Source organism: Octopus sinensis, unplaced genomic scaffold, assembly GCF_006345805.1.
Source record: "Octopus sinensis unplaced genomic scaffold, ASM634580v1 Contig14487, whole genome shotgun sequence".
In the NCBI taxonomy this organism is placed as follows: Eukaryota; Metazoa; Mollusca; class Cephalopoda; order Octopoda; family Octopodidae; genus Octopus; species Octopus sinensis.
The window spans coordinates 59,555-72,733 of NW_021833253.1; the positions used below are offsets into that span (position 1 = coordinate 59,555).

At 37.2% G+C, this 13,179-nt stretch overlaps 1 protein-coding gene across 1 annotated transcript; it reads right to left on the reverse strand.

The window, feature by feature from the left end:
• Nucleotides 1–1,376: 1,376 nt before the first annotated feature.
• Nucleotides 1,377–8,041, reverse strand: LOC115230090 (protein mono-ADP-ribosyltransferase PARP15-like). The gene is made up of 3 exons (XM_029800318.2): nt 7,893–8,041; nt 7,031–7,208; nt 1,377–2,380 (listed from the first exon to the last, which is right to left on the reverse strand). Exons 1-3 carry the CDS (start codon nt 7,998–8,000, stop codon nt 2,115–2,117), a joined length of 552 nt encoding a protein of 183 aa, XP_029656178.1. The 5' UTR covers nt 8,001–8,041; the 3' UTR covers nt 1,377–2,114.
• Nucleotides 8,042–13,179: the final 5,138 nt, after the last annotated feature.

The following is a 13,179-nucleotide window of genomic DNA, read 5'->3' on the forward strand; positions in this document are numbered from 1 at the left end:
TCCTACCAAAGTTTAACTCCCATTCAATGCAAGAGCTGCAGGCTGGAAAGGTCTGTGGCAGACCCTGTACCAAATAGCTGAATATGGCTAAAGAAAATCTCCAGTGACTCAATGTTACCTTGGAAGATGTACAGTAGGGCTGGCACAGGACCACCAGCAATGGGGGTGGGGAGTACTAATGAACCTGGTTGGCTCTACATATGATGATGTTCCTGGGGTCACTAATCTGGGATGACCTCACCCCCATCATACAAGATCACGAAGGGCAAGCAATTTTTGCAACATGGAAGTTAGACTATTCTGTAAAAAAACACTTTGAGAATTACCCTACATTTTCCATGATACTAGTTGAGAATTCCAAGAAAGATGGTGAAAGTAATGACAATAGTGTTCTGTATCCTAATAATACCCAGTATTAAACCACTAAGAGGGTGGCTGTTATCTGGTAATTTTACTCAAAAATGGTAAGCATGAATACTCCACTGGTTTTTTCACCAATTGTGTCTGATAAGCATTTAATGTGTACCAGATGGGCTCTGTCTGATCATGTGAACAAGGCTTTGGTAAGAAGGAAGAATTTTTTCATCTTAAAATCACATTTCCAAAATCAGAGGGCAATGTCTACCATGCCATAAATAAGTTTATGTTTTATTTTTTTAAATACAATATAGAATATTAAGTTTTAACAAGATTTGAACTTGCAGCCTTTATTTTATTTTAAGCAATAATTATTTCTGATGTAAAAAAGAAAAGATCGAAAATGTTAACATAACATGATGATACAGTGCAAATAATTCACAAAATTTTATGTTCAATAGTTTTAGTGTTACAAATTTGACCCCCTTTGCTCATAAATGACCATGGGACTGCACTTAGAAAGTTCTCCTCCAATGCACAAATCTGAACAAAACTGCTTACGAAAGACCAGCAGTCACCCATCAGTACCAGCCTCCCTCTTCCATGTCACTAATGTTATCCAAGAGAAAAGCAAAGGTTGACACAGCTTGGCACCAGTGACATTGCAACTCATTTCTACAGCTGAGTGGAGTGGAGCAACATGAAATAAAATGTTTTGCTGAAGAATACAACACACAGCCCAGACCAGGAATTGAACTCACTACCTCGTGTTTGGGAGCCCAATGTTCTAACCACTGAGCCATTACAAATTTGAATAGTTTTAGTGTTAAAAATCTGAATATGAGGTGTAGTCAAAAAATATCCAAAAGATAAGTATTATTAAAAGATTCACCATTTTGATTTCGTCCCCTTCAAAGTATTTGCCTTGGGAGTCTACATACTTCAGCCAGTGTTCCTGCTACTGCCGGAAACATTTCTGGAAACCACTTTTGAGGATTCCGTAGAGCTGTGATGTTGAATTTTGTTTAATGTCTTCTGTTGACTCAAATCTTCCCTCTTTGAATGTTATTTTGAGCTTTGGGAACAGCGAAAAGTCACACAGAGCCAAGTCTGGGAAGTAGGAAGCCTGATGAACAAGTGGTGTGTTTTGCTTGATGCTTGGACGATGTAGGTAGAAGGAGTGGGTGCATTGTCATGTTGGAGTTGTCAGTTCTTTGCTGCCCACAGGTCGGGTTGTTTTTGTCACACAGTTTCACAAAGGTGATGAAGAATACCCACGTAGTATTCTTTGTTAATTGTCTGACCTTGTGGTGCATATTCATGGCTCACTGTCCACTGAGGTGCAGCCATCTTTGAACTGGCTGAACCATTCCTTCATTTGTGTTTTCCCCCTGGCATCATCTCCAAACACCTGAATCTTCTCGATAGTTTGGGCTGGCGTATCACCAAGTTTTGGGCAGAATTTGATTGAGTATCTTTGCTCAATGCTCTCAGTTATCTTCACTCAAAAAAGGAAAGTCACACAGCACACTCTCCACGTCTGTACTCAATGTGTCACTGCAGGCATGAAAGTTTTTGCACATGCTCATGAAGGACATGGTTACTTAACCATATGGATTTTGCTCACACATAATTATTTTGTGCAAAAACAATCAAGGTCAGATACTGTTGATTACATGTAGTTTTAGTGTGACAAGTCTGCATAGTTTCAGCGTATACAAATTTGAATAGTTTTAGTGTTACGAAAGACTTCATTTTCAAACAGAGAATGTAATCAAATAATTAGGATATGCCTGAAAGTCATGGAAAACAACATAAATCCTGGGTCTTTGAATATCATCAACAGCAGAATTGTAAGAATCCTGTAAAACTTTTAATCTCCGGTGTCCTTGCATCATTCTTCCCACAAGAACACTGCATTTGTATATTCTCTTTGTTTTGTTAGCGTCAGGAACAGAATATTTATCATTTGCAGAATAACGGATGCGTCTGGCAAAATAAACTCCATTCCCAAATGCGGTGGCTAAAAATAAAGAAAGAAAAAAAAGATAAATATATAAGCAAAGTAGCTAGTTGTAAAATCTCAATAAAGGGTGAGAGTAGTAACTACAAGTAAAGTTATATACAGGGTACAGGCTGCACTTATAACCAGCTGGCAGATCTACCTAGGGTTAAAACAGTAGTAACACTGAATATTCAGTTTTTGGTTATTTTCTCTTATTCCTTTCTGTTGAAGAGTGTAGGCTCAAAATGTCCAAATTCATCAACATCATCGTCATCATTTAATGTCCGTTGTCCATGCTGGCATGAGTCAGATGGTTTGACCAGGGCTGGCATGGTGGAAGGCTGCACCAGACTCCAGTCTGATTTGGCATGGTTTTTACTGCTGGACACCCTTCCTAACACTAACTACTCCGAAAGTGTAATGGGTGTTTTTTCAAGTCATCAACACGGGTGCAATTTACATGACACCAGTATCTGCCACGACTGTGGTTTTATCTGGCTTGATGGGTCTTCTTCTCAAGTGCAACATAATGCCAAAGGTGTCAGTCATTGCCTCTGTAAGGCCCAACACTTGGAAGGTGCTTTTGTGCCACCAGCATGGGTGCCATTTGCATGGTATCAGTATCTGCCACAACTGCGATTTCACTTGGCTTGATGATTCTTCTTCTCAAGCACATCATAAGGACAAAGGTCTTCATCACTGCCTCTGTGAGGCCCAACACTCAAAAGGTGCTCTTTGTGTGCCACTAGCATGGGTGCCAATTAAATGACACCAGCATCAGCCACAACTGATTTCACTTGGCTTGACAGGTCTTCTCAAACACAGCCTTTTGCCAAAGCTCTCAGTCACTAGTCATTGCTTCTGTAAGGCCCAAAGTTTGAAGATCATGCTTCACTATCTCATCCCATGTCATCTTGGGGTCTACCTCTACCACAGAGATCAGCACTTCTTTACATGGCTGTCCTCGTCCAAACACATCACATGACCATACCAGTGCATTCATCTCTCTTGTACATCACATCTGATGCCTCTTATGCCTAACTTTTCTCTCAAGATGTTTACATACTGTCGAACATGCACACTGACTTTGCACATCCAGTGCAATGTCATCAAGCCTACACATTTCCTTGGGTGTCACAGCCCATGTTTCACTGCCATGTAGCATAGCTGTTCATACACTGGCATCATACAATCTGCCTTTCACTGTGAGGGAGAGGCCTTTTGTTGTGAGCACGGATAGGAGCTGTCTGAACTTTGCCCATCTTAATGTTATTCTCAGAGCATCCATCTTTGCTACTAACTTGGTTACCTAGGTAACAGAAGCAATCTACTACCTCTAGCTTACTTCCATGGCAATTGATGGAGTCTATTTTCTGTACGTTTTCAGTGTTTATTGTACGAGTGCATCTTCCACATACAAAAGCTGTTTTACCTGTTAACCTTCCTCTGATATTGCTGCACCTTTTATGTGTCCAAAGGTTAGATTAACTCTTATGGCCCTTTGATTCTAGATCTTGCTTCTATACCTGGAACTTCTGTAGTTCTGGTAGTGATTCAGCTATAAGAGCAAGGTCATCGGCATAGAGGAGTTACCAGGGACAGCCTGTGTTTAATTCCTCTGATATTGTCTGGAGGACTATGAGGAACAAGAGAAAGCTTAGGATAAATCCTTGGTAAACCCCTACTTCTACCCTGAATTCTTCACTGTACTCGTTGCCCACCTTCACCTTACTGGTAGCATCTCTGTACGTGGTTTATACAACTCTCACCAACCACTCATCTATTCCTAGTTTCTGCATTGACCACCAGATAACAGATCGGGGGACTCTGTCAAAGGCTTTCTCCAAGTCAACAAAAGCCAAGTACAGAGGTATTTGGCTAGGTATTTCTCCTGCAGTTGCCTTACCAGAAATTTAGCATCAGTGGTGCTTCTACCTTGCACAAAGCCAAACTGCATCTCATCTAGACTAACTCTCTCCCTGATTAGTTGGGTTATAACTCTTTCCTCAACTTTCATCACTTGAACCAACAATTTGATACTTCTGTAATTATTCCTATTTAATGGTTTCTTTATTACCCACAAGGGGCTAAACACAGAGGGAACAAACAAGGACAGATAAATGGATTAAGACGATTATATCGACCCCAGTGCTTAACTGGTACTTAATTTATCGACCCCGAAAGGATGAAAGGCAAAGTCGACCTTGGCGGAATTTGAACTCAGAATGTAGCAGCAGACGAAATATGGCTACGCATTTTGCCCGGCGTGCTAACGTTTCTGCCAGCTCGCCGCCTTATTATTCCTATGTAATATGTCACCTTTACCTTTGTAGCAGTTGACTATAGTGCTGCTACACCAGTCATTGGGTATGGCTCCTTCATGGACCAACTGATTGACTATATGGGTGACTAGACCATAACCTACACCACCAGATGTTTGAAGCATCTCTGCAGTGATTCCTGAAGGGCTGGGGGGGGGGCTTTCCCTGTCTTCATGTCTTTAATTGCTTTATCTACCAAGAGACATATGTTGATCAGATCCCTTTAAACAACCAAGTGGCAACATGTAAGTAGAAAATGTTTATAATATTTCCATTCTGTAAACTATACAACACAAGTAAACTTGAGAGAAAAGTCAGAGAAAAGAATTCTATTGATAAATTCGAACCTGTTTTAAATGGACAGTTATAGTAATGGTGATAATTATAATGATGATGCTGATAATAATAATAAATAGTACTGCTGCAGCCACTGATACCACCACTACCACCTCTAACAACAACAAAAAAAAAAAGGTGATGATTAGGATGGTAGTAGCACTGAGCATATGACCATAGACTAAATTGAAATGTAAATATTTCTGGAATAATAACAAAAGAATTCAATGAAAACAAGAATGTTGTTTACAACATTCCAAAATATAGCCAAACAATTATTCCTTTAGGTGCAGTCAAAGTAAAGAATCTTTGATGTACCTACCAAGCTGTGACATCTAAGCCACATACTGATAGGTCAAAATACTATTAGAATGTAGTTGGTGCACCCACCAAACTGTGACATTGAAGCCACATGCTGATTGGTCATAATACAGCTCATAAGATTCAACCTGCTGCAGCCTTTTGCTGGGTATTTAAAAGATAAATCTAAGCATTTCACTAGAGCTGTCAATTGTGGAACATGCCTTAGACACAAATAATTACAGAGGCATCGGATTGCTGGATCAAATGGTGAAAGTCACAGAAAGTGTCACACCTCAATTAATCAGGAAGAGAGTTAGCATAGATGAAATGCAGTTTGGATTTGTGCCAGGAAAGATCACGACTGATGCCATATTCCTGGTTAGGCAACTGCAGAAGTATTTAATCAAAATTAAACTTCTGTACCTGGATTTTGTCTGCTTCCTTATCTGGTGGTCAATGAGGGAGCTCAGGGCAGATAAGTGGTTGGTGAGAGCTGTACAAGCCATGTACAGTGAAACTGTCAGTAAGATGAAAGTTAGCAATAAATATAACAAGGAATTCAGACAACAAGTTGGAGTTCATCAAGGATCAGTCCTCAGCCCCCGTTTGCACATCATAGTCCTCCAGGCAATAACAGAAGAATTTAAGACAGGCTGCCCCTGGGATCTCCTCTATACTGATGACCTTGCTCTTATAGCTGAATCACTACCAGAACTAGAGAAGAAATTTCAGGTGTGGAAACAAGGACTAGAATCAAATTAACTTAGCAAAACTAAAGTCTTAGTAAGTAGGGGAGCAGACAAATTACAATTTTTTTCTGGTTGATAGCCCTGCTCTATCCATAGAAGAGGCATAGGTAGAAATTCCATAAGATGTACAGAGTGTAAGCTATGGACTCATAAAAGGTGCAGCAATATCAGAGAATGATTAAAACAGAGAAAATATCTTTTGTGTGTGAAAAGTGGAAAAGTACAATAAACACTAAAAATATACAGAAAATAGACTCCATCACATGCCAGTGGGGGAAGCTAGAAGAAGTTGATAACTTCCGTTACCTAGGTGACCAAGTCAGTAGCGGAGTTGGATGCTCTGAGAGCATAGTTGTGAGAATAAGAATAGGCTGAGCAAAGTTCATAGAGCTCCTACATCTGCTGACAACAAAGGGCCTCTCTCTCTCTCAGAGTGAAAGGCAGATTGATGCCTGTATGCAAACAGCTGTGCTGCATGGCAGTAAAACATGGGCTGTGACAGCTGAGGACATGTGTAGGCTTGAAAGAAATGAAGCTAGCATGATCCGTTGGATGTGCAATATCAGTGTGCATGTTCGACAGAGTGTAAGTATCTTGAGGGAAAAGTTGGGCATAAGAGGAATCAGATGTGGTGTACAAGAGAGACGACTGTGCTGGTATGGTCATGTGATGCGTTTGGACAAGAACAGCTGTGTAAAAAAGTGGCAAACTCTAACTGTGGAGGGAACCTGTGGTAGAGGTAGACCCAAGAAGACATAAGATGAGGTGGTGAAGCATGATCTTCGAACTTTGGGCCTCACAGAGGTAATGACTAACGACCGAGACCTTTGGTCTTCCTCTGTCCTCTCTGTGTGAGAAAGGATTCTAAACAGCAATCAATGTGGAGAGTGACTGTCCAGCTCAGGACAATAGGAAGGGTGGGTAGATGATGATGATGATGTTGATTATAATATACTTACCGTTTTTACCACAATAGCTACGGTTGAATCCTGATTTATTTATTCCATCAATAGATCCTTCAGCAGTACCATGCCAAAGGCCATCAACTTCATTTGTAATGTTTGGATTTTCTACCTCAAATTTTCTTTTCAATGCTTGGTATCCCTGGTACAATGTTTTATTTTGAATTCTCTCAATCTGTAGAAAAGGAAAATACATTTATGAAAAAACAATCAGTTCACTTCTTTGACAAGGAAATAACGTTTGTGGTGAAATCCACCAACCTTATCTGCTTTTGGTTTTATTTGATACCAAATGTTGTGTAGTGGCTAGAATAAAAATGGGTTGGCCAAAGCTCAGAGCTAAACCTAATATTTCAAACTTTGTTTGTAACAAAGGGCCTTTCCCTCAGAATAAAGGCAGGTTGCATGATGCCTGTGTATGAATAGCTATGCGACATGGCAGTGAGACTTGGGCTGTGATGAAGTGGTGAGAAAGGATTTTCAGACGTTGGGCCTCACAGAGATGACAAGGAACCAAGACTTTGACAGTTTGCTGAGCTAAGTAATATCATGGCCAACTATGCGTACAGGCACATCTTCTACATCCCTTTCTCAGCTGCGAGATCCTAATCTTGCAGGCTCATGTGTGCTGGTGCCATGTAAAGTGGTTGTCATTAGAAAAGGCATCTAACTATAGAAACAATGCCAAAACAGACAAATGGAGCCTGGAGAGCCCTCAAGCTGGCTAACTCTTGTCAAACCAGCCAACCTATGCTAACAATGATGATGATGATGATGACAATAAGCCATCCAAAATAGGTTGATGTAATGAGATTTAAATCTTTTATACAAACAATAAATAGAAGTAGAAAATACAAACTTTGATTATACGATAGGAAGGCAAATTCCGACTGAAAGTGGCCTGGATGTCATCATATTCTGGTCCATTTTTGACTGGAACAATTTTAATTAATTCCCCATCTTCCATTGGTGACCATGTATCTGGGATTGGTTCTAAAGTTCAAACAGAAATCAAATATTTCAGAATTAAAATAAAATTATGAACCCTTTCTGTTGAAAGTTTAAAAAAAAAACAATGCAGGAATATTTTGACTAATTTTGGGGTTTAGACAACAAATATTGAAATATAAAACACAGCACTGTAGTCTAGTAATAGTTGTAGTGGGGGTGTTGGTGAGATAATGGTTGTGATGGTGGTGGTGCTAGTGGGTGTGGTGATGAACTCCTACCAAAGCAGACATTAGAGCACTGACATCAAACCATCCAACCCATTTCTGGCATGGAAAACAGATGTTAAAAGATTATGATGATGATGATGGCCTCAGATATATATATATATATTATATATTTAATTTTATATGTGTGTGTGTGGTGTGTGTGTGTGTGTGTGTATATAAATGTATGTATGTATGTATGTATGCATGTATGTATATATATATGTATATGTATATATATATGTGTGTGTGTTTGTGTGTGTGTGTGAGTGTGTGTGTGTGTACACATTTATCCTCAGCTACCTGGACAACTGCTCCCAGCAATCGTCACCCAACAGTGTAAAATTAACAGCGGACCTTGAAGCAATCCAGAGAAGATTCACAAAGAAGATCGTCTCTTTGCAACAGCTCAGCTACTGGGAAAGGTTGAAACAGCTAAGACTCTAATCCCTGGAGAGAAGACGGGAGAGGTATGCAGTAATATATGTCTGGAAGATCCTGGAAGGAATTGTGCCAAATTTTGGCATTGACAGCTACACCAATGCCAGAACGGGACGACGCTGCACAGTGCCAAAGATCCCAGCAATGCCATCACGCTTCAGGACCAGCTTCTGCAAAAGCCTGGGTTTCAAGGGCCCACAGCTTTTTATTATTCTCTGAAAGAACCTGAGGGACCAACACAAAGTGAATGTAGGCGTTTTCAAATGAAAACTGGATCTCTTCCTGTTGAGAGTCCCAAAGAAACCTATCTCGTGGCAAGAGGTACAAATGAGGGCAGCAATATCAAACTCTCTTAGTCACCAAATGCCACATATTAGAGGAAGCTCTCAATAATAACAGTGTAGCAAAATGGCAGGGCCACAGCTCTGAGCTGAAACTACAATATATATATATACTGTTTGAAGTGGTGTATAGATTTTATGTATTAAGAACAAGGAAGTAGTCAGAATTTTGGTTATTACCCAGAAAAAAATGAAAGGAAAGTTGTCTTTCTCTTTTTCTTTCTTCCTTCTTATCTTTTCATTTCTTTATTTCTTTTGCTCTTTTTATCTGTCTAACCAAGCCTCCAAAAATTCACCACAAAAACTTATACACACATACATAGATTCAAAATAAAAAGAACTTTCTCTTTGCAATTCAACTCCAGATTTTTTTACAAACCCTCATATGTATAAAACCATGAATTTTCTGTAACTAAATGATTCTTGATAAATATCTCAAAAAAATATGAAAGCCCTAAATAAATAATTATCCAGTATTCTGACTACTTCCTTTTTCTTAATATATATCTGTGTATATAGTTAGATGGTAACTTCAGTACGATGAGCACCACTATACACCACATGGTTTAGCAAGAGTTATCGCATTCAAATTTCCATTTATTTTGATATGGGGCAAAGTGTATAATATGTCAGATAATAAACTTTGTTCATCATATGTTATCCCCCTTTTGTCACCTATACAAGTTGCAAGCATGCTTTCGTAACTTCCTGTGTTAAGATCTTTAGGGATCACATTATTCTATCACTTTGTATGTATGTATGATTATGTACATGTATATCTCTATATATATAAAACTGAGAATGTGTGTCTGTCTGTCTGTCTGTCCGTCCGTCTGTGTGTTTCCCTAAAACTTGAGAACTACACAAACAATTTCATTCAAATTTTACACATGCCTTACTTGGGGCCTATGTAGTTTCATGGGCAAAAAACATGTTCAACTTCTTGCCTAGAGCGAGCCCATAGCAATATCATATCTTCTCCACTATTTCAGTATTACGTGTTAAAAGTAAAACAAAAATATTTCTCTATTTTATGTCAGATGCTTTCACTTTAACAATAAAAATAATAATAACAATTGAATTATATGTAGTAAGTAATAATTAAAATCAAACTAAAGTATAATATAATCGTAACATAACAAAAGTAAAAATAGCAATTGGTATAAAATTGCATCAATGACTTGAACTTGAATAAGTGGTTTCACATGAATGGGAATAAATTGAAAATAAAATTAGCATGCAGAAATGGAATAGTCCAGATGGACTATTATACATAAAGGACTATAGCTTCAACTGCGTACTGTTGTTATTATTATTACTGTTTAATTATTGTTATCACGTTTGTTGGTTCCTCGTAAGGGAAACGTTGTTGTGTTGCATTTGTTAAATAATTGTAAACTGTAACCCTCCCCCTTTGGGAGAAGGAGCTTTGGTTATTGTTTAAAAATTGAATTGTATCCCCATTTGGGGAAATTGACAATATTTTCACCGTTTACACAGAAGCATTTTCGTTAGAATGCCTTCGATAGAAGAAAGTCCAAAAAGGAATTTCGCTGCAGCCGTCAGCGGGCGCGAAATCATTAAAATTAAAATGGAAGAAATACAAACCTATTTCGGATTGATTACCGACAAAGACGGTGAATCTAGGATAACACCACCAGACAAAATAAAAAATTAAATTAAAGAAAAGACTATTGTCTATAACGTATACAATGTAGAGAAAAAAAAGATTTGAACACCTGGAGGAAAGCACCATCGAAAAGTGTCTTGGTGCGACTATGAAAGATAGTCGCGGTAAATCGCCACAATAGAAGCAAGGTTCAAGTCAACAGAGCATGCAAGGGAGTACTCGACTCGAACCTTGCAAAGTGGAAATATTTTATTTTCACCTTTATATCTGGGACGTCCTACATCCCAGATAAAAATTTAAAGTGTCCCCTCAGAAGTAGAGGTAGGCTGGATTGTAGCCACACTTCTATACAAGAGGGAGGAAAAGATACAATTGATCGAAATTGCAAGATCCAGTTTGTTATATATTTTGAGTATTGTTATCACTAGCGATATCAAGATATAACTTTATATTTTGTATTTTATGTGTAGATGTATATATATAGATGTACATGTAATATGTACAGATATATATACACATATATACATGCACTAGTACTATAACCCAGCAACGACGGGTCATAATGCTAGTATATTTTCACTTCATAATTTGACACTGAATTGTAAGTATGTATTTTATTTATCCTTATGTCATATTGTTATTTTTGATATTCTGGTTAATTACGATGTATTTAATGTTGTTTTCATAGGAGTGTTTATGTATATGAGATTGTGTGCGAGTTTTTAGTTGTATAATTTATTTATCTGTATGAGTGTGGGTGTGTAAATATTGTTGTATATATCGAGTTTAGTGAGTATGTATATGCGTATATGTGAGGGAGTATATGTATCTGTTGTGTGTGTGTGTTTTGCGTGTGTGTGTGTTTGTGTGTGAATGTGTATATGGGTTTGTTATTTAGGTTTTGGGATGTATGTGTTAATTTGTCTGTGTGGGAGGGAGTGGGTTTTGGTGTATATGGAGGTTTATAAGTTAGTATAGGTATGTGTATAAGTCGTGGGTCTGTGGTTTACGTGTGTGTATTTGTGTGTGAATGTTTAGGTTAGGGGGATTGCTATATAAGTTTGTTATAGGGTTTAGCAAAGGGAGATTTTATCGTTATATGTTTTTAAGAGTTTTGGTTTATCATGGTTTTTTTAGGGAATTCGTAGTAATTTGTCTATTTTCGATGTTGGTTGTTTTATTACATTGTTTCATTCATAATTTTTGAGTGGTGTTCGTTTTGCCACGTGAATATTATTTTTAATTCCATTTATTCCATTTCTCCATTCATTAATTTAGAGATGTTCGTTTCCAGAGCGGTTATACTTTTTATACATATGTTAAGTTCCTTGGTAAAGTAATTTTGTTTGGTGTATATGTTGAGGCTTATATGTACTTGTGGGTGTGTGTGAGTGGGGTGGGTGTTTGTATTTGTTATGGGTGTGTGGTTTACGTGTGTTTTTGTGTGTGAATGTATAGGTTAAAGGAATTGCTATATAAGTATGTTATAGTGTTTAGTAAAGGGAGGTTTTATCATTTCTGTTTTGTGAGTTTTAGCTTATCATGGTAGTTTTATAAAAGAATCCATTTATAATTTTTGTGTTTATTTGTCTGTGTGGGGTTGAGTGGGTTTTTGGAGTATATGTTGAGGTTTATATGTATGTATTGGTATGTGTAAGTGGTGTGGGTATTTGTATATGTCGTGGGTGTGTGGTTTACGTGTGTGTATTTGTGTGTGAATGTTTAGGTTAGGGGGATTGCTATATAGGTTTGTTATAGAGTTTAGTAAAGGGAGATTTTATCATTATATGTTTTTATGAGTTTTGGTTTATCATGGTAGGTTTGTTAAGGAATTCGTAGTAATTTGTGTCTATTTGCGATGTCTGTTGTTTTATTGCATTGTTTCATTCATAATTTTTAAGTAGTGTTCGTTTTACCAAGTGAATATAATTTTTAATTCCATTTATTCCATTTCTCCGTTCATAGTTTTGAGTGATGTCCGTTTTCTAGAGCGTGAATGTGGGTTGTATGTGTGTGTGTGTGGGAGTATGAATAAGTATTGTGTTGAAGTATTTGGCTATTTTATTTATTTATAGTTGCCTAGACGTTTTTATGTGTATGTATAGGGATATATATATAGGTGTGTGATTTAGTGTATGTAGTTAGATATGGTTATATATAATTAGGTATATGTGTATGGGTGTATATATAGTTTATTATTATATTTTATTATTTTTTTTGTTTTGTTTTATATTTTATATCTTATATTTTATATTTTATATTTAATTGTTGATAGGTTTTTTTAGTTTATATATTGTTTATATATTGATTATATATGGATTATATATAGGTTATATATGGATTATATACTTATATTTTTTCATTCATACTTTAATTATTTTAAAATTATTATTTTTATATTTTAAAATATTGATTTTTTAGATTGGAAGTCCACCTGAAGATTGTCGATCAAGACAAGAAACGATTGTAGTGGCGGTTTTTTTGACTATTTATTAAAATTTTATGTATTGATTAAGTCTT

What these genes read in the sequence shown, in the direction of transcription:
- LOC115230090 (XM_029800318.2), bottom strand. Translation starts at nt 8,000, where the DNA reads ATGGAAGATGGGGAATTAATTAAAATTGTTCCAGTCAAAAATGGACCA. An exon ending in CTTCCTATCGTATAATCAAA is followed by an intron (nt 7,209 to 7,892) that starts GTTTGTATTTTC and finishes CCTTTTCTACAG; the next exon opens with ATTGAGAGAATTCAAAATAA. An exon ending in TAGCTATTGTGGTAAAAACG is followed by an intron (nt 2,381 to 7,030) that starts GTAAGTATATTA and finishes CTTTATTTTTAG; the next exon opens with CCACCGCATTTGGGAATGGA.